The sequence below is a fragment of the Rhinoderma darwinii genome, chromosome 3, assembly GCF_050947455.1.
Source record: "Rhinoderma darwinii isolate aRhiDar2 chromosome 3, aRhiDar2.hap1, whole genome shotgun sequence".
Lineage (NCBI taxonomy): Eukaryota > Metazoa > Chordata > Amphibia > Anura > Rhinodermatidae > Rhinoderma > Rhinoderma darwinii.
In genome coordinates, this window is record NC_134689.1 from 380938485 (window position 1) to 380959577 (window position 21093).

At 41.4% G+C, this 21093-nt stretch overlaps 1 protein-coding gene across 1 annotated transcript; it reads left to right on the forward strand.

Moving 5' to 3' along the window:
- The first annotated feature begins 4134 nt into the window (after nt 1-4134).
- Nucleotides 4135-16633, forward strand: LOC142750530 (olfactory receptor 5G26-like). Its single transcript, XM_075859533.1, has 3 exons — nt 4135-4226; nt 5994-6045; nt 15689-16633. Exons 1-3 carry the CDS (start codon nt 4135-4137, stop codon nt 16631-16633), a joined length of 1089 nt encoding a protein of 362 aa, XP_075715648.1.
- Nucleotides 16634-21093: the final 4460 nt, after the last annotated feature.

A 21093-nucleotide genomic window follows, 5' to 3' on the forward strand; every position in this document is an offset into this window, starting at 1 on the left:
TGAGAGTGTACGGAGGCGCTAAGAGGGATGGGGAGGAGGTTGTCATTGGCAGAGTTAAGGTTGTGCAGGTTTGTATCTGTAAATTGGAGAACAAATGTAGGTCGGGGCAGAATTGGATGTGGAGATTATTGTGTTCCCAACAAATAACTCAAAACTGCTGTTGTCAAGTATGTAATCTTTCTTGACCCTATTAGGATGTTTCCAAGAATTCAATTAGACATTTACTATTTACACTAGCTCACCCAAAAAATGTTTTTCAATCCTAAATGCATATGGAAGTTACCCTCCAGCTTTTCTAGGAGTTATTATGTGGCAAAGACACTGTAACATCCGCGGCCGCGGACTGTCACTCTTACTCACCCCCCGACGGCCGCGACTGCAGACTTTCATGTACGGGCCGGCGCCAACCTCCCAGGAGACGCCAACGCTCACATCCGTCCTGCTCTGTGTTGGGCTCAAGGGCGCGTGTGCGCTCTTTCCCAGACTTAAAGGGCTGGCACGCACATATGGAATTAATTAATTATGCCCAGATCACCCTGGACTATAAAAAGTGCCCTGCCCTTCACTGTTTGCCCAAGCTTTGTTGTGTATTTCCATGTTAGTCTTTGCAAATGGTCCCTTAGTGTTATCCTGTTCTCAGTGTTCCCGTGCCCTACTACCTGTATACTGTATCGTGCTGTGTTTGTTCCTGAGCCTTATCGAGTGTTGGAATCATGTTGTGCCACCTGTCACACCTGCTGTCATAACCACGTCTGGTGTCATGTGCCACGCCTGATATCATCTGCCACGTGTGGCATCATCTATATTCAAGTTTTACCTGTGCATTAGCCTCTGCTACTGTCTGGACTATTACAGGTACTCTTGTACTACGACTTTGTATAGACTGTTGTTTGGCCAGCTGCTACTCCACTACGAGGGTGCGGCCTAGTGGGTCCACATACCCACAGATCATGAGAGATACTGATGCCACTGAGTTGTGCTTATAACAAAGAGGTTTCTTAAAGGGGGTAGTATTCACGCCCAGAGCCCTCTCTATGAGCCTGAGCATTGAGCAGCTCACATCCAGACCGCTGAGCTCTTTTTTTAATGGTCCACCATCTATATGATTTATGCAATAGATAGCGTAAAATTCCAATTATACTTACCTTTCATGCTCCTGGGCTCGTCTACAGCTCTGGGTCCTGATGCCTTCCATTGTCAGTACTAGAGATAAGTGAATTTCCCAAAATTAATTTTGACTCCAATTCAATCGAAGTGACCAATTTGACTTGGTACGAATAAATTAGCTGGAAATGTCAAGTGCTTTGATTGCCCTGAAAACTTGTATCTACTTCTCTGATGTCTTCCAGGACTATATCCAATAAGCACCATATCCTGGTTGGTCTTTTTACTGTGGATATAAGTCATCCACCTATACCCCTCATGATTGGGTCTGAGAGAGAGAGAGATAATCGCGGTGCATTTGGGAAGGTTTCCCGCAAGACATTATGGGGAAGCCCATCTGAGGTCATGTAATCCTTTATCTAATCTCTAAAATGGTGGCCAGTACGTTTTGTTAGCCACCATTTTGCTGCGATTCATGCGCCGCAATTCCAAAATGTTTGGAAAATTTGGACCATATGCTATGGCACCAGGCCTTGCCTTCTGTGCATGCCAGCGGTCTCCGTCAGTGGTGTACCTACCCTGTCTGCCATGCTTCAGCCCCTCCCTGCTCCAGAGCCTGTCCTTCCTCTTCTACTCTGGCACTGTATAGCCTATAGTGCAGTTTACTATGTTAAGAGTGGTGATAGGTTCTCTTTACTTGTTATGTATTCTGCTAGTGACCATTTCTGATCAGTACTGTATTCTATTGTATAGCCTGCAGTTTTATAATACTCTTCAGAGTCCCTGTATCAAACAGGTATCTGACCATTATATGGTTAATGTATGGCGGTTTTATTGGTGTTTGTATAGTGGTAATGTATAGGGTAAATTTGTCCCTGACTGAAAAAGCGAGTGTAGGTTTGTCCTTGAACATATGATCAGGTGTTGCAATGCCCCACTTTTCCTATTTGTGTTGATGGTGGGGTTTACATATTTAAGGGAGTAGCAGGGAAAGAAAGCAAAGAATGCTAAATTTGCAGTGGCTAGCATACGTGCCACCACTATGGTTTTGCATCCTAAATATTTAATCCTGGATCTGGATCAGTGACAGGCGGGTAAAATCCGGTCCAGTAATCAGAATTAGGAGGCAAGGTCAGGTTGAGGCCGAAGGTTGGTACACCTAAAAGTCACATCAAGTGGATTCAAGAAGAAAAGCCGGGGCAAAATTACAGGGAACAACAGGAAGAAACGTCACACCAAGCACTGAAACAATGGAGCAATTCAACTTTATGTTCCATGACGGTGACGTCATGCACTGCGCCGGGTCCTGATCCTGCGGCTGGTGCCACACAGCACAAGCAGAGGAGAGTCGTGGCGTCCCCTTGTTATGGTCACACCAGTCGACTACACCAATCCTGGTGACTGCATCTCCTTAAAAAAAATTAATTCCCGACCACCCACTGTGAAGGTGCAAAATAGTCCCAGTCATGTGAATAGGGCCATGCTGCAGCTCCCTGGACAACCTGTGGCCAGGAAAGCTGCTGTGGAGGTCCCAGAGGTCGGTCCCCCACTGTTTATAAAGTGATGGCATATGTTAGCAATACAGATGTATCCACCCACTGGAGGCATCGGTTGGAGGTATATGTTTTTTACATGTTTGTTTAACATCTTGCCCCACACATGTTAGGATATGTTGAGTTAAGAGATGAGGGATTTCTATGCCATCACTTTAAAGGGGTATTCCCATGTCAGAATAATATATGTAGCTTCCAAGACAGAAACCTGCACCTATCTTGTGCCCCTTCCCAAGTGACGGAAACAACGTAGCTCACTGTTCTATGCTGTTTTCATACCTCCTATTCACTTTTATGAATGTTACAGAATAGGTGTAGCTCAGCAAGCTCGGCTGTCTTAGAAACCACAACCACCTCTGCACCAATTCCCCGTCTCGTTGCGACGGCCAGCGACCATCTCACCAGGTGGAGACGATGTTGAGGGACCACTGATATTTAGTAAGTGCAGCTCTCGGAGTTGGGACTTGCATCAATCAGTCATTCATGACACATCCTATTATCTAAGATAAAAATACCTCTTTAAGTGTCTTAATTTTTGTTAAGCCGGTGGCGGGTCCCGCTCCTCCCGGTGGTTCCTGCCGCCGGGTCTTAAACCTTGTCCGGCTCCACCAATCTCTGTTGGCCCCCAGGACTATTTAAGGCACCTTCACTATACATCAGGTGCCTGAGCAATATTGGAACAACCTAGTGTTATCCAGTGAAGGTTCCTGTATGCACGTGTATCCAGTCTGCTATTGCTATAAGTTAAAGAGCTAAAGAAAAGTGGAAAAAAAGGGACCAGCGGCGCTGCTATCGTAACGATGTCACAGTTGCATAAACATGAAATGAAAGTATTTATTTGCAGATATCAGGGCTATGCGTTTCAACGCCGGACCGGCGTCTTCATCAGGCCAATACAGACAGTGCGATAAACGCACGTTTAAATATATACAGGAAGTGAAAGTCAATTAGCTTGCAACACAAAAGAACCGCCAACATGGGCGGGTCAAAGGTCAACAGAAGCATATAATGTAAACGTTTCTTTGATTAAATGCCACAACATGATTAATACGATGATTAATACAATACAAAATATATTACTACTTCTTTAGCTAAAAAAACACAGCAATAAATGTTAAATTACAATTTTAAGATGATAAAAAAAAAAATATTTAAAAATATATCTTAGTGCAAAAAGAATTTTGTTTATAAATATAAAACAAAAAATTATATATACAACATGAAAAACGATTTGCATAAAAACCATAATAGGGAGAATAAATAAATACTCACATATTGCATGATGACAGAGAGAGATGAACAATTTCCCCATGATAGAAGATCCATTGCAAAAAATTTTAAGCAACGTCAATGGAGTAACAAGAAAGCGTCCCTAAGTAACTAGGTAACGCAGAGTGGACGGTGACCGATTTGAGGCAAAATAGGACAATGAGCCGCATAGTGGAACGCAAGCTTGCAAAACGACATCGCTTGGATCATGAGCCGCAAGATGGAACGCAAAGCTTACAAGATAACAGGAGCAACATCACCCAAGGGGGGTGGCGCTATGGAAAGGAAGTACAACAAACCGTAAGTAAGAAAAAATGTATAAATAATTGCATACTATTTACGGGAATAGAGTAAAGTATAAATATGGTCACATTTATACAAAATATTATGATGTTCGTTGTAGAATATTTATACAAACTCAGAAACGTTTTTGCGAGTAACATTGCCAAGAGTATTAATATGAAGGATAGTAACTATAGATAGTAGTTTTATTATTTATATATTATACATTAAAATTACTCGTCCAAAGAAATATGCTTGTAACTCATATTATTCTAATGACGTTTCCGTGAGGTCATTCAGGCCGTTGGGATGTAAGGTCTCAAGTTTAAAAATCCAAAAATTCTCTCTTTGTTTAAGCCTGATAAACCTATTAGGTATATCCAATGGGATCTGTTCAATCGGGGTCACAACTATATTCTCAAACTTACACTCATGTTTTAGTGCACAGTGACGTGACACACTCTGCTTTAGGAAACCCTGCCTGACATTAGATCTATGTTTGTTAACACGGTTCCGTAAGGTTTGGGTGGTACGGCCCACATATTGTAGGTTACATGTACAATGTAGTAAATAAACCACATAGGTACTGCCACAATTAAGATGACTTTTTATAGGAAATTTTTCACTAGTTTTTATTGAGGAGAATTCCATACAATTATTAGAAATATTGTCACAGCATAGGCACCTATTATGACCACAAGTGAATGAACCATTTTTATCTGTCAGTAAATCCGGAACCTTCTTTTTATTAGTATGTAATTTACTGGGAGCTATTAAGTTCCTCAGTGTTTTAGCTCTTCTGAAAGTGATTAGCGGTTTTAGGCTATGTTCACACGGGGTATTTTGCCGAGTTTTTTGACGCGGAAACCGCGTCGCAAAACTCGGCAAAAACGGCCCGAGAACGCCTCCCATTGATTTCAATGGGAGGCGTCGGCGTCTTTTTCCCGCGAGCAGTAAAACTGCCTCGCGGGAAAAAGAAGCGACATGCCCTATCTTCGGACGCTTCCGCCTCTGACCTCCCATTGACTTCAATGGGAGGCAGGAGAAAGGGTATTTCTCGCTGTTTTATGCCCGCGGCGCTCAATGGCCGCGGGCGAAAAACGGCGCGATAATCGCCGCGAAAATCGGCGTGCAGGGAGAGGAATATCTGCCTCAAAGTTCCAAACGGAATTTTGAGGCAGATATTCCTCCCCCAAAATACTCCGTGTGAACATAGCCTTACAGGGAGTATTAGTTTTAAAAACGGGTCACTTGTTAGGATATGCCAGTGTTTCTTAAGGATGGACGTAATATGTTTACTACCTTTATTAAAAGAGGTAATAAAATTTACATTATGCTCTCTATGTTTGGCTTTTCTATTGTTATTGTTAACTGGTATTATTGTTTGGATGCATTCAGTTTGAGTCATGCCCCTGGCTCTCAGTTCAGCACCCTTAATTAAACTCCTAGGGAAACCTTTTTCCACAAACCTCTTATTAAGAATCGCACATTCTTTATTAAATCTAAGATTATCGGAACAATTTTTCCTTATCCTACGGTATTGACCAAAAGGGACATTTTTCAACCATGGGGAATAATGCGCACTTTTAAAATCCAAATAACTGTTTACATCAACACTTTTAAAATGAGTGCTAGTGGAGAACTGACTGCCATTTTTCTTTATTGTTAAATCTAAAAAATCAATTGTAGTGACCGAAAATGTGTGCGTAAATGTGAGGCCAAAGGTATTATTATTCAAGAATTCTATAAAAGCATTGGCAATAGATAAATCCCCCCTCCAAATAAAAAACAAATCGTCAATGTAGCGTTTATAAAAGACAATATTGTTTGTAAAATTGTGTTAATTTAAAATATAGGATTCCTCAAATAACCCCATATAAAGGTTTGCATAGGAGGGTGCAAACCGTGACCCCATTGCACATCCCTTAATCTGTCTATAGAAGTTACCCTCAAACGTAAAAGCATTATGTGTTCAAATGAAGTCAATACAATCAATAATAAAATTGAGCTGCTTATTTGAAAACCGAGTCTAGTGAAAGAAAAGAAGAGATAGCCTCCAAACCCTGTACATGCGGAATATTCGTATATAAAGAGGACACATCGGCAGTAAGAAAACTAAAATCAGATATATTACATGTAGATTGCAACTCAAATAATTCCCTAATGAGCTGTGTAGAGTCCTTAAGGAAGGAGGGTAAATTCTAAATAATAGTGTTCTTTCCAAAAATACTGTATTGACTCCAAGCTCCATTGCCCCTGCCACCCATGCCAATTGTACATCTCGTCTAATGCCTTTAGGCAAAATCCCTCAATATGCGTTCAAATCTATAGACCTAGATGCACATCTTAGACTTTTTAAACTTATCCCTGATACACCCCCTGGCCTTTTATCTGATTCCTCTATTTTTAACGATTCTATAGATCTTACGGTTTGCTCCATAATACCGTCCAGTTCATTTGAATTAACTCCCCATTTTACTGATTCTACTGTACATGCCCTTTCCCAAACTGCTCCCAATTTTGAAGATTTGGTTCCTATTCCCGATCATACTATTCCTACTAGTCCTTTTTTAGGCCTTTCCGCCCAACTCACAGGGCCCCCCAGCACCCAAACCACCCATTCTCGGGATGTCATTTTACCAACTCTAAAAAGCTCAAAATCACAGACCATCACTACTTACTTCCCAAAAATACAGAAGTTATCGTCAAAAAGAAAACTAGAAATAGATTTAGAGGTTGTAGAGGGGGTAGAAGTCATCACAAGGACCCTACCCCTATCACCAAAGAAAAAATACAGGCTGACACACTAAAAAAATTTAATTTGTCAAAATATATCCTTAATGCCAATGACTTAAGCTTGCTCTCTAAAAGGCTATCCTTTTGTCCCACCTCGTCTCCTGACGGGTTTGAACTATTCATGGATCTCAACAAATTCTTGCGCAAGTTGACCTTACTGCGCCATTTTGCCATCTCCCCCCAGTGGCCCCGCCGGTCCTGTCTTTATTGGATACCCCTATGCCTGTGAGGACTAATGTTCAGCCTAAGTCTTGTTTTTACCCTCTCCACCATCGTGGTCCGGCATTAGAAACTTTTTCTTATTGATTGTATTGGCTTCATTTTAACACATAATGCTTTTACGTTTGAGGGTAACTTCTATAGACAGATTAAGGGATGTGCAATGGGGTCGAGGTTTGCACCCTCCTATGCAAACCTTTATATGGGGTTATTTGAGGAATCCTATATTTTAAATGAACACAATTTTACAAACAATATTGTCTTTTATAAACGCTACATTGACGATTTGCTTTTTATTTGGAGGGGGGATTTATCTATTGCCAATGCTTTTATAGAATTCTTAAATAATAATACCTTTGGCATCACATTTACGCACACATTTTCAGTCACTACAATTGATTTTTTAGATTTAACAATAAAGAAAAATGGAAGTCAGTTCTCCACTAGCACTCATTTTAAAAGTGTTGATGTAAACAGTTATTTGGATTTTAAAAGTGCGCATTATTCCCCATGGTTGAAAAATGTCCCTTTTGGTCAATTACCGTAGGATAAGGAAAAATTGTTCCGATAATCTTATCCTTAATAAAGAATGTGCGATTCTTAATAAGAGGTTTGTGGAAAAAGGTTTCCCTAGGAGTTTAATTAAGGGTGCGGAACTGAGAGCCAGGGGCATGACTCAAACTGAATGCATCCAAACAATAATTCCGGTTAACAATAGAAAAGCCAAACATAGAGAGCATAATGTCAACCCAAACCTTACGGAACCGTGTTAACAAACATAGATCTAATGTCAGGCAGGGTTTCCTAAAGCAGAGTGTGTCACGTCACTGTGCACTAAAACACGAGTGTAAGTTTGAGAATATAGTTGTGACCCCGATTGAACAGATCCCATTGGATATACCTAATAGGTTTATCAGGCTTAAACAAAGAGAGAATTTTTGGATTTTTAAACTTGAGACCTTACATCCCAACGGCCTGAATGACCTCACGGAAACGTCATTAGAATAATATGAGTTACAAGCATATTTCTTTGGACGAGTAATTTTAATGTATAATATATAAATAATAAAACTACTATCTATAGTTACTATCCTTCATATTAAGGCTATGTTCACACTGAGTATTTTACCGAGTTTTTGGACGCGGAAACCGCGTCACAAAACTCGGCAAAAACGGCCCGAGAACGCCTCCCATTGATTTCAATGGGAGGCGTCGGCGTCTTTTTCCCGCGAGCAGTAAAACTGCCTCGTGGGAAAAAAAAGCGACATGCCCTATCTTCGGGCGCTTCCGCCTCTGACCTCCCATTGACTTCAATGGGAGGCAGAGAAAGCGTATTTCGCGCTGTTTTATGCCCGCGGGCGAAAAACGGCGCGAAAATCGCCGCAAAAAACAGCGTGCAGGGAGAGGAAAATCTGCCTCAAAGTTCCAAACGGAATTTTGAGGCTGATATTCCTCCCCCAAAATACTCCGTGTGAACATAGCCTAATACTCTTGGCAATGTTACTCGCAAAAACGTTTCTGAGTTTGTATAAATATTCTACAACGAACATCATAATATTTTGTATAAATGTGACCATATTTATACTTTACTCTATTCCCGTAAATAGTATGCAATTATTTATACATTTTTTCTTACTTACGGTTTGTTGTACTTCCTTTCCATAGCGCCACCCCCCTTGGGTGATGTTGCTCCTGTTATCCTGTAAGCTTTGCGTTCCATCTTGCGGCTCATGATCCAAGCGATGTAGTTTTGCAAGCTTGCGTTCCACTATGCGGCTCATTGTCCTATTTTGCCTCAAACCGGTCACCGTCCACTCTGCGTTACCTAGTTACTTAGGGACGCTTTCTTGTTACTTCATTGACGTTGCTTAAAATTTTTTGCAATGAATCTTCTATCATGGGGGAATTGTTCATCTCTCTCTGTCATCATGCAAAATGTGAGTATTTATTTATTCTCCCTATTATGGTTTTTATGCAAATCGTTTTTCATGTTGTATATATAATTTTTTGTTTTATATTTATAAACAAAATTGTTTTTGCACTAAGATATATTTTTAAAAAAACATTTTTTTTTATCATCTTAAAATTGTAATTTAACATTTATTGCTGTGTTTTTTTAGCTAAAGAAGTAGTAATATATTTTGTATTGTATTAATCATCGTATTAATCATGTTGTGGCATTTAATCAAAGAAACGTTTACATTATATGCTTCTGTTGACCTTTGACCCGCCCATGTTGGCGGTTCTTTTGTGTTGCAAGCTAATTGACTTTCACTTCCTGTATGTATTTAAACGTGCGTGTATCGCACTGTCTGTATTGGCCTGATGAAGACGCCGGTCCGGCGTTGAAACGCGAAGCCCTGATATCTGCAAATAAATACTTTCATTTCATGTTTATGCAACTGTGACATCGTTACTATAGCAGCACCGCTGGTCCCTTTTTTTCCACCTAATGGTGTCCACAATCTAAGGTGAGCAATTTTCTTGTCGATCAATTGCTCCCTTGTTCTATATCGTTTTTATCTGCACTATGTGGCGCCGTGTCTGTTTTATTCTATTCTAGTTCATTGCTATAAGTGATCAGCCTGTATCCAGTTGTCATTTACCAGCCTGTATCCAGTCTTCTATTGCTACAGTTATCAGCCTGTATCCAGCTGTCCATTACTATCCTGTATTCAGTCTGATATTGCTACCAGTTATCAGCCTGTATCCAGTCTGCTGTTGTTATCGGTTTACCAGGAGTGGGGAACATCCGGCCTGTGGGCCGTATAAGGCGCGCGGGATCATTTGGTCTGGTCCAGCCTCACACAGACCGCTCTGCCACCACGTCATTCGCTACTTGGCTCCCTCTGCCCTACTCACTCACATTTAGGAGCAGGAGAATTGCTGGGGGGGAGCTAAGCATTGCATTTGCAGCGGCGGTTTGAGTGAGGTCGGTGCGTGTCGGCCCAAGAGTGGATACGTCTGGTTACCTGACCTGGGTCAGTGATGTGAGGTCAGGTGACTGGACTGTGCCGGCCCAAGTGTGGACCAGTCCGGTCACCTACCATGAGGTAAGGTGACCGAACTGGTCCACTGGAAGACCGGCACAGTAAAGTCATCTGACATCACATCAGTGACGTAGCCAAGTATGGCGGCAGCGGTCTTAGTGAGGCTGGTGCGTGCCGGCCCAAGAGTGGACCAGTCCGGTCACCTGACCTGAATCAGTGATGTGAGGTCAGGTGACCGCACTGGTCCATTCCCGTGCTGGCACATTCCACTCACCTGACCTCACGTCAGGGGTGGAGAGGCAAAGTGAGCAGTTGCTTGGGCCCCCTGTTTCCTAGGGGGCTCCTGAGCACAGAACGACCAGCAGCAACCAGATAATGGAACAGACATTTTTTTTCTCAGCAGTAGTAGTCACCTGTTAGACTGCTCTGCCCAACCATCATAAAGCTGCACAAGACAGTGCTGGAGCCTGGAGAGGTGAGTAACACCTGGACACCAGGTATTTCTGGATGTTTCTATGAATCCTTTCTCTCCCCTAGACTGCAAGGGATTTCTCTATTAACCCCTAGGGATTTCCCTATTAAGGTCAGGTGACTGGACTGGTCCACTCCCGCAACAGCACGCCCCGACCTCACTCTGATCGCCACTGCCACCGTGTCATTCCCTCCTTGGCTCTGTCCACCCAACCTTCTTACTTGAAGAGAGGTCCAGGTGACTTAAAGGGTTGTTTTTTAAATCATGGACATTTATCCACTGGATATTCTTTTCAAATCTTACCAAAAAATCGACTGCTCCAGACTGACCGACACAGGAGCAACATCATTAATACCCGCTAACATCACGCGCCTCACCACAGAGAAGCAGGTACAGCCATCACATCAGGGGTGAGTTAATTAAATGTTTGACCATATATAGCCGGCTCATTTTTAAGTTGATAATTTTGTTTGCCCCGCGATTGATGTTATAAATATCCAAATGGTCCTTGGCAGAAAAAAGTTTCCCCACCCCTGCTGTATACAGTTGTCTGTTGCCAGCCTGCGTCTAGTCTGCTGTCATTTTCTGTGGTCAGGCTGCACCAGCCTGTATCCTTTCAGCAGTTGCTATCTGTTATCTGCCTGTGTCCAGATACCTGCCTGTGTCCAGCTACCTGCTACCTGCCTGTCTCCAGCTACCTGCCCGTCTCCAGCTACCTACTACCTTTTTGTGACAAGCTACCCGCTACGAGCTTGTGATCACCTACCTGCTACTTGCCTGTGTCCAGCTACCACCTACCTAGCAGTGTCCAGCTATCCACCTGTGACAAGTGATCTGCTGTCTGCTTCCATCCTTCAAAGTACCATCTGCCAGTGCCTGTCTGTTTGGTAAGCACCTACTCCGCCAGGATCACCTCAAGGGGTAGCGACCTGGTAGCCTCCCTGCAGCAAAGACAAGATCCCTGTATAGGGGTTAAAGGGTGAAGACCCGGAAGGCTACTTAGATAACGCCCTTAGAGGTGGCCCTAAGCCAAACCAGTGGAGTAGCTTAGTAGATCCACAAACCTGCTGGTCGTAACAATATTTATGATATTAATAATATTGAGCTTTAACCTCACATTATCGTACACAGTGACAATTATCTATTTATGACCTAGATCAAGGGTCTCAAACTCGGCATGGTAAGTGGGCCGCATATAGAAAAAATGGGAAGTTGACGGGCCGCATTACTTTCAAATTTGATACAATACAAAATTATTGTTAATAAATTACTTTATCTGAACTACTATAACACTATATTACTATAATAATAATACTACATTACTATAAAATTAATACCACATTACTATAATAATACCGCTAGGTTTAAAATGTGAGATATTTCTCCATGTGCTTATTTCAACAATTCAGTTTTCCAGTTTAAGTGTCTGTAGATGCTGCCGCAGTGCTCTCTGTAGATTCTGCCGCAGTGCCCTCTGTAGATGCCGCCACAGTGCCCTCTGTGGATGCCGCCGCAGTGCCCTCTGTGGATGCCACCACAGTGCACTCTGTGGATGCCGCCGCAGTGCCCTCTGTGAATGCCGCCGCAGTGCCCTCTGTGGATGCTGCCGCAGTGCCCTCTGTGGATGCTGCCGCAGTGCCCTCTGTGGATGCTGCCGCAGTGCCCTCTGTGGATGCTGTCGCAGAGCCCTCTGTAGATGCTGCCGCAGAGCCCTCTGTAGTTGCTGCCGCAGTTCCCTCTGTAGATGCTGACGCAGTTCCCTCTGTAGATGCTGCCGCAGTGCCCTCTGTAGATGCTGCCGCAGTGCCCTCCGTAGATGCTGCCGCAGTGCCCTCTGTAGATGCTGCCACAGTGCCCTCCGTAGATGCTGCCACAGTGCCCTCCGTAGATGCTGCCACAGTGCCCTCCGTAGATGCTGCCACAGTGCCCTCCGCAGATGCTGCCACAGTGATGTCAGAGGCTTGCCCAGAGCTGGAGTCCCAGAGAAGAGCCGCTTCTAGCACTCTGCCTGGGATTCCAGCTCTGCTCCTGACATCTCTGTCCATATATGGACAGAGATGTCAGGGGCAACCCCAGAGTAGGAGTCCCTGGCAGAGCGCTAGTAGGCTCTTCCTGGGACTCCAGCTGTGGTCCTGACATCACTGGGACTCCTGCTCTGGGGAATCCCCTGACATCATTGTCGATGTATGGACAGTGATGTCAGGGTATTCCACAGAGTCCCGGAGCAGAGCCTATACTAGCGCTCTGCCCGGGACTCCGCTCTGGGGAAGACCCTGCACACTGTCCATATATGGACAGCGATGTCAGGGATTTCCACAGACTCCCGGAGCAGAGCCTGTACTAGAGCTCTGCACTGGACTCCGGCTCTGGGGAAGCCCCAGACATCGCGTGTCCAAACATGGACACCGATGTCAGGGAATTCGACAGAGTCCCGGAGCAGAGCCTGTACTAGCGCTCTGCTCGGGACTCTGCTCTGGGGAAGACCCTGACACACTGTCCATATATGGACAGCGATGTCAGGGAATTCCACAGAGTCCCGGAGCAGAGCCGATACTAGCGCTCTGCACAGGACTCCGGCTCTGGTGAAGCCCCAGACAACGCTGTTCATATGTGGACAGCGATGTCAAGGAATTCCAGAGTCTCGGAGCAGAGCCGATACTAGCGGCTCTGTGTCCCGCGGGCCGCAGATGACAGCCCCAGGGGCCGCATGCGGCCCGCGGGCCTCGTGCTTGAGACCCCTAACCTAGATTGTACAATGTCTATTGCTATGAATTGATGTTCTACTATTTGGTGAACCTCACAGCTTTTTAAAAATAGATACATGTTTTAATAAATTTGCTTTATTTAATTAATTTATTTATTTATTCATCCTAATCTTAAGAGACATGGCTTTTTAAAATTTGTATAATAATAATTAATCTCCAGAACACAGACTTCTCAAGGGTATTTTCATATTGGTTATATAGTGAGTAAAAATGTGATACGAAGATATGTATATATTGTAGAAAAAAAGAACAAGCAAAGCAAAAAGCTAGAGGATAAATGGCAAGTACATTTTTTTCTGATTAATTTAAAAAACCTTTGCTTTAAATTGAATGTCTAGTAAGTTTAGGGTTTGAAAATAAAATATATTGTAAATATAATTTTTAGAATTTTGTTAGATCGTGTGTTTGTTCTACTTTTTGTTATGTTTGCACAGAAAATAAAAAATTTAAAACATTATGTTTCTTAGGATAAAAAACATATATAATGGGCCTCATTTATCTAACCTAACAGGAAAAACTGATCTTGTTGCCCATAGCAACCAATGATAGTGCAAGCTTTAATTTTTGCATAGCAGTTGAACATACAGTTTTCCAATGTTTTTTATTATCTTCCGAACACAGCATATTTTTTTTAGTTTTTTTCTTAGAGACATTTTTTTGCTCACAAAAAGATAAAAAATTCCTTAATGACAAATCCTCTTCATCTCTCCTTAAAGTGTTATTCAGTATGAATGTCTATTAAAGAGAGAAACCAACCAAGACGATTACGTAAGCTTTGTATCAATGCACTAATTGTAGGGGTGCTAATATTGCATCAGCGAAATGTTAACAAAAATATCTAGATGAATAAAAAAAATAATTTATTATTTTTTGGGTTGAATATTATATATTCAGGGTTGGTCTGGAGCTTCAAAGGACCAGTGGATCTTCTCCAGATTCAAAAATAATAATGGGGCCAAAGTCGGGGGACTTAGAAGACAGCTATACTGTGAGGGGGCACCAATACTGTCAGGGACACTAAGAGGTGATCATTATTGTATAGCAGGAACTAGAGATTTCATTGCTATGTGTGTTTACTACGGAGGCAGTTGGGGGCTTAAAAGGGCATTATTACTGTGTATGTCACAAAAGAGACACTATTTCTCTGTGTGTGGGGCTAAGGAGGCACTATTACAGCGTGGTGCAATATTAAAGTGTGGGGGGGGGCATTGTTACAGTGTGGGGCACTATTACAGTGCGAGAAGCAATAGTACAGTGTAGGGGCACTATTACTGTGTTGGGGAAAGGGGTCACTATTACAGTGTAGGGGGAAAATATTACAGTGTGGAGACACTATTCAAGTGTGGGGGCACTAAAGAGGCACTATTACTGTGTGGGCGGCATTAATATTCTGAAGGGGATTTAGGAGAGCACTAAGTGAGGTATTATTTTAATCTAGGCTACTATCTTTTTGCCACTGTTATTTATGGTTATAGCTGTGTGGCACTATTTTTGCAGCACCAAGTGGGCAATGTTACACGGGGCGGTTTGAAGTGAAATTTGTAGAGAGGTTGAGGATGTGGCAGAATGGTGAAAAGACGTGTTGTGATCATCATGGCGGTTTAAGTCGAGGGGAGAGAAATTGGAAAGAAAAGACATCGCCTGTGAGTCACTGGATTTAACTGTTCTATACAGCGTGATTATACTGTAGGTCGCTTGTGCAGAACTGGTATCTCACCACTATTTGACCACTGTGTGCTGATATTATTGGTCTATATGGTAGTTATACTGTATATCATGTAACAAATATAACAAATATTTTGTGGGCCGGGCTGATGCCTCTATCGATACAGTCTCCAGGGCCATCAGTGCTGATTCACATTATAAAGCCATATCCAGAGATAGTGTACTGCTGAGATGGTGTACGTAAGCCTGTCACTGTGTCAAAAAGTTGTTTTACAGCCATCATTTTTTTTTTGGGGGAGGATATGCATCTTTGGGCTTGTTCCCCAGATCTTTTGACACCATAGGAACGCCCCTGCAGTGCATCCTATTTTGCACCACTCTTGACTACAGAACACTGTTGGTAAGACAACGCTTTTTATATATAGGCTATGAATTGCATGTCCAATAGGTTTTTTATTTTTCTCCTTCATGATGAGATATCAGAGATGTTTATGTGAATGCCCATTTTACCAGTAAACCAAAGAATACACTAATTGTTTATTTTTACCATTCTTTTTCAGAGCCAATATGGAGGTTGAAATCATGAATCAGACCACAATTGTAAAATTTTACATGACGGGGTTAAATTCTGACCACTTTATTCAATTATTACTGTTTGTACTATTTTTGATTATTTATGTGTGTTCCTTTGTCTGCAACCTTTGTATGATGTTTATTATAAGGATGGCACACCATCTTCATTTACCCATGTATTTTTTCCTTAGTCATTTATCTTTTGTAGACTTATGTTTTTCTTCAAGTATTACACCCAGGATGCTGGCAGATTTTACATCAAAGACAAAGTCTATTCCTTCCATAGCTTGTGGTACTCAAAGGTTTTGTTTTTCCCTCTTCGCGGCCTCAGAGAGTCTTTTGGTGTCAGCAATGGCGTACGACCGTTACGTTGCAATATGTCGACCTCTGGTCTATCACAGTGTTATGAACAGGACTCTGTGTTGGGCCTTGGCATTAGGAGCCTATGTTTGTAGTTTTATTGCATCTATTACTATCACTCTACTTGTATTCCCTCTTTGTGGTTCTAATACAATCATCAATCATTTTTATTGTGATATCCCCCCACTTCTGAAACTTACATGTGGCCACTCTCAAATCAGAAAATATGTTGTCATTGCAATGACCCGTGCAATAGGGACTGTGTGTTTTCTCGTAATATTGCTGTCTTATATATATATATTACATACCATCCTAGGAATTCACTCAAAAGGCGGCAGGTCCAAAGCCTTTTCAACCTGTGGTTCCCACCTTACCATTGTGATTACTTTCTACACCACTGCCCTCGGAAATTATTTTAGACCGAGCATGGGTTTGAATGCAGATAATATTGGCAAGGTCTTCTCAATATTTTACACTGTGACTCCCCCATTATTAAACCCTCTTATATACAGTTTTAAAAGCACAGAAGTTAAAAGTGCTATGAAAAAATTATTTCTTTTAGATCTGATTCAAAAACATTCTTAAAGGGATGCTCCACTTTGGACAATCACTATTTGTTAGAAGGGTACCTTGACAATAAGCTGATTACAAAGTGTCCCCCTGCTGGGACCCCCAAGGTTCAGCTGTAATCTGTGGGGAAACCTGGCAGCAAGAACTCAATTTTCCTGCAGCGCCACCACTGGAGAAATTAAGCAATACATATTTCCAATTCAAATCAATGGGTTGTGTGTGTAATCCAGTACAGTACAAGTACATCAGAGTAAGAGACGCTCTCTGTAGTTGCTCATTATTGTGTCAGAACCTGGGCCCAACAGATAATCCTCTGGTGGGCCAGTTCAACCCTGCATGTCTGTATTGTAAATGAACAAATATAAATGTATGATTAAAACATTGTAAAGGAAACGCATTGCTGGCAAATTTCATACTTTTCCCTTATACTTTATAACTGCTGTATTAACTTTTCATTTATGTAATTTTAATGAATAAAGCAAATGAAATTCATTAGCTGACTGAAATATTTTGTAAAGAATTATTTTATATCGAAATTTGATTCAAATTTACATTACAAATGGACAAAAACTTCCACTTTGCAATTGTCCATAAGGCAGACAAAATTTGTGAAATGTAACAAAATGCTGGAGAATTTTATATTTTGGCTTCTCACAGTAATATTATACAAAGTCCTAACTGGATTCAATACCTGGGCCCTAGCCACATTTTTATGCACCATTTTTCAAATTGCTAGACCTGTCACCTCTCTTGACATGTCTGTTTTAGTAAATGCTTGTATTCACCCAAAAATAATTCTGGAACATCTTTTCTTAGAACTCTGAGTTGTCATGTTCCTCTGTTATTCCTCCTGGAAATGTATGAATAAATTGACAATTGGGTATTACCATTTCTCTTGTCAATGGGATGTGTCCCTATACACTGATACTGTCCAATCAGTGCTGACAACATCAGAGTGTATAGGGACTCATACAAGGGCATAGCTAAAGGCTCATATGCCCCAGGGAAAAAGTCCTTCTTGGGCCCACCTATCTTCTCTTCATGGCCAACAGCCCTCAGATTTCAGCTGGTTCGCTGGGTCTCCTAAGTGACCCACCGATGCAGCACTAGCACCCAGGGGAGTTTCTAAGGTCTTAAATCATCAAGGGCAATAAATATGCATTAGTGCTGAATCTACTTACAATAGTGAGGTACTTAGCGCACATTTTGATCAAATTGTGTGAGCCCACCTGCCACTGCAAGGCATCCTCTATAACGTGGGTCCCTACGCTGCACATACACCCAGAACTGGGACTAAGCCTACATATACTTGGGGATGGTAGGAACCAGCATTAAACTAATTAAAATCCCCCAGGGTAGAATGGGAGAAGTGCAAGAACAAAAAATGGAGGCAGTCACTAACCCAACATATATAACACATAAGAGACAAGAGAATTTGATCAGTACATTTCAGGAAAGTGAAACAAAACGTGTATACATGTCTCTCTTGTCCCTTATGTATTGCCCACTTTGTTTTAAGAAAAATAATAATAACAATTGGAGAAAACTACGCGGTGTGTCCCCCCCCCCCCCCCATTTTTCATAATGAGCTAGATACAACATAGCAGCAGCAGGCTAGCATTACCAGGGTGGGAAGGGCCACGGTTTTTTGGCTTTCCGAGCCTAATAATACCAGCCTGCAGCCGCCCCAGTGCCCGACCATCACTACAGATAGTCCGGTACTGGATCGTACCCGGCTCTTCCAGGCAACCCTAGTGGTAATGGGTACCGGGGGTAATATTGGGGGTTAGTGTTAGGGTTTTACCGGCTAACATTAAGCCATGCCTTAGTAATGGACGCTGTCAATCAGCCACCGGCCATTACTAAAGCGGTAGTAATAACGTTTCAAAAAATACAAGGAAATAGAAAAAATATTTTATTGAAATAACCCCCCCCCCCACAATCCTCGTTAACCATTTTATTGAGAATAAAAAAAAGCTGTCATCAAAATAGTCCTCGAATCTGTTCCAACATTCGAACCTGTAGAAAAACACAAACACACCCAAAAAATTTGTAACACATAAAAAAGCAAAGCAATTCTTATACTTACCTTTCCTGGGTCCAGCGCTGGAGCCGCAATGTCAACGAGCTGGGCCCTATATCTAATCCTATCATGTGTGATACTGTCTGCTGAACCACTGTATCTAATCCTATAATGTGTGATACTGTCTGCTGAGCCACTGTATCTAATCCTATCCATAGCCATAGGGTCAGAGTGCAACAGATATATGCTGTCTCATATATATTTGACCACGTCAGGGTGTACATGGTTCTTTATGCCCACGTGTAGACCATAATGTTAGCCTACTGGTGCATCAATGTATAAACATAATCTATTATAACAATTGACAAACGTATTGAATATCTATATATGTCTCCGCCACTGGCCTCTTTTTGAACATTTATACAATGGAGTTATTATTCCTGTCTTTACGTCCCATTTGAACCACGCAAGACATCAAAACATGGGATGATGTGTTTGTTATTTGGACCGGTTGCTTGACAACACTAGAGACTCTTCAGACATGGGCATCTGGGATTGGTGTGATGACATCATGCTTCCGGGTCTTCCTGTTGCTTAGCAGCATGATACTTCCGGTCTCGATGTCTTACGCATGCGCAATAGAGATGGGTGAACGCCAAATGGAGCGTGTGACGATCGCTCCCAAAAATTTAAATCAAACTGAATTTAAATCTGTAGGAAGACTTGTATTCTTGACTGGTGAGTGGCCTGCAGCTCCAACCCCAGAATTTTTAATCATGCACTTTATACAATAGTTTTATATACAGTATGTATTTTTATTCATTATGTACTAGGTAGTCACATTCACTTTTTGTATCAAGTTTATATTTTTTGATACCTTATATCTGGTTTTGATCACTATTTATTGCATTTTGCACTTTTATGTATATTTAAATGAGATTGATTTATGTTAATTAGACATTGATTATTTAAAGCACTATGAACCTGTGCATCACCATGCTTGAGAAAGCTCCTATTGTAAGACGGAAACGTTGCACTGATGTTGACTGAATAAATCACAGTATCTCTACCTTCTACTGGAGTGCTGCAAGATCTTTTTCTGTATACATGATTTAGTTAAGGATCGGGACTACTTGTTTGGGACCCGCACACTGGTTCATTGTGAGTGCTGCTGCTTTCTTCTTTATATATATACACTACCGTTCAAAAATTTAGGGTCACTTAGAAATGTCCTTATTTTTTAAATAAAAGCAGTTTTTTTTTCAATGAAGATAACATTAAATGAATCAGAAATACACTCTATACATTGTTAATGTGCTAAATGACTATTCTAGCTGCAAACGTCTGGTTTTTAACCCTTTCAGGACCAAGCTCATTTTGGCCTTCAGGACCAGCCCTATTTTATCAAATCTGACATGTGTCACTTTATGTGGTAATAACTCTGGAATGCTTATACCTATCCAAGCGATTCCGAGATTGTTTTCTCGTGACATGTTGTACTTTATGTTAGTGAAAAAAATTGGTCGATAAATTTAATATTTATTTGTGAAAAATGCCAAAATTTGGCGAAAATTTGCAAAAAATATGATTTTTCTAAATGTAAATGTATCTGCTTGTAAAACAGATAGTAATACCACCCAAAATAGTTACTATTTAACATTTGCCATATGTCTACTTTATGTTTGCATTGTTTTTTGAACGTCCTTTTTTTTTTCGAGGACGTTACAAGGCTTAGAATTTTAGCAGCAATTTCTCACATTTTCAATAAAATGTCAAAAGGCTTTTTTTTCAGGGACCAGTTCAATTCTGAAGTGGTTTTGAGGGGCCCATATATTTGAAAACCTTAAAAAACACTTTGTTTTAAAAACTGCACCCCTCGAAGTATTTAAAACAGCATTCAGAAAGTGTTTTAACCTTTCAGGCGTTTCACAGGAATTAAAGCAATGTAAAGGTGAAATTTACAAATTTTATTTTTTTTGATGAAATTCATTTGAAATACATTTTTTTCTGTAACACAGAAAGTTTTACCAGAGAAACGCAACTCAATATTTATTGCCCAGGTTCTGCAGTTTTTAGAAATATCCCACATGTGGTCCTAGTGTGGTAATGGACTGAAACACAAACCTCAGAAGCAAAGGAGCAGCTAGAGGATTTTGGGGCCTCCTTTTTATTAGAATATATTTTAGGTACCATATCAGGTGTAAAGAGGTCTTGTGGTGCCAAAACAGTGGAAATCCCCCAAAAGTGACCCCATTTTGGAAACTACATACCTCAAGGAATGTATCTAGAGCTATAGTTAGCATTTTGACCCCACAGTTTTTTTGCTAAATTTATTTGAATTAGCCTGTAAAAATGAAAATTTTTTTTTTCCTGAAAAGCCATAGAATTTTCAATTTTTTACAAGGAAGAAATGAGAAAAAGCACCACAACATTTATAAAGCAATTTCCCCTG

Coding starts and splice junctions, on each gene's coding strand:
- LOC142750530 (XM_075859533.1), top strand. CDS start 4,135: ATGAGCCGCAAGATGGAACGCAAAGCTTACAAGATAACAGGAGCAACA. Junction 4,227..5,993: donor GAAAGGAAGTACAACAAACC/GTAAGTAAGAAA, acceptor CCCTCCAAATAA/AAAACAAATCGTCAATGTAG. Junction 6,046..15,688: donor ACAATATTGTTTGTAAAATT/GTGTTAATTTAA, acceptor GCCAATATGGAG/GTTGAAATCATGAATCAGAC.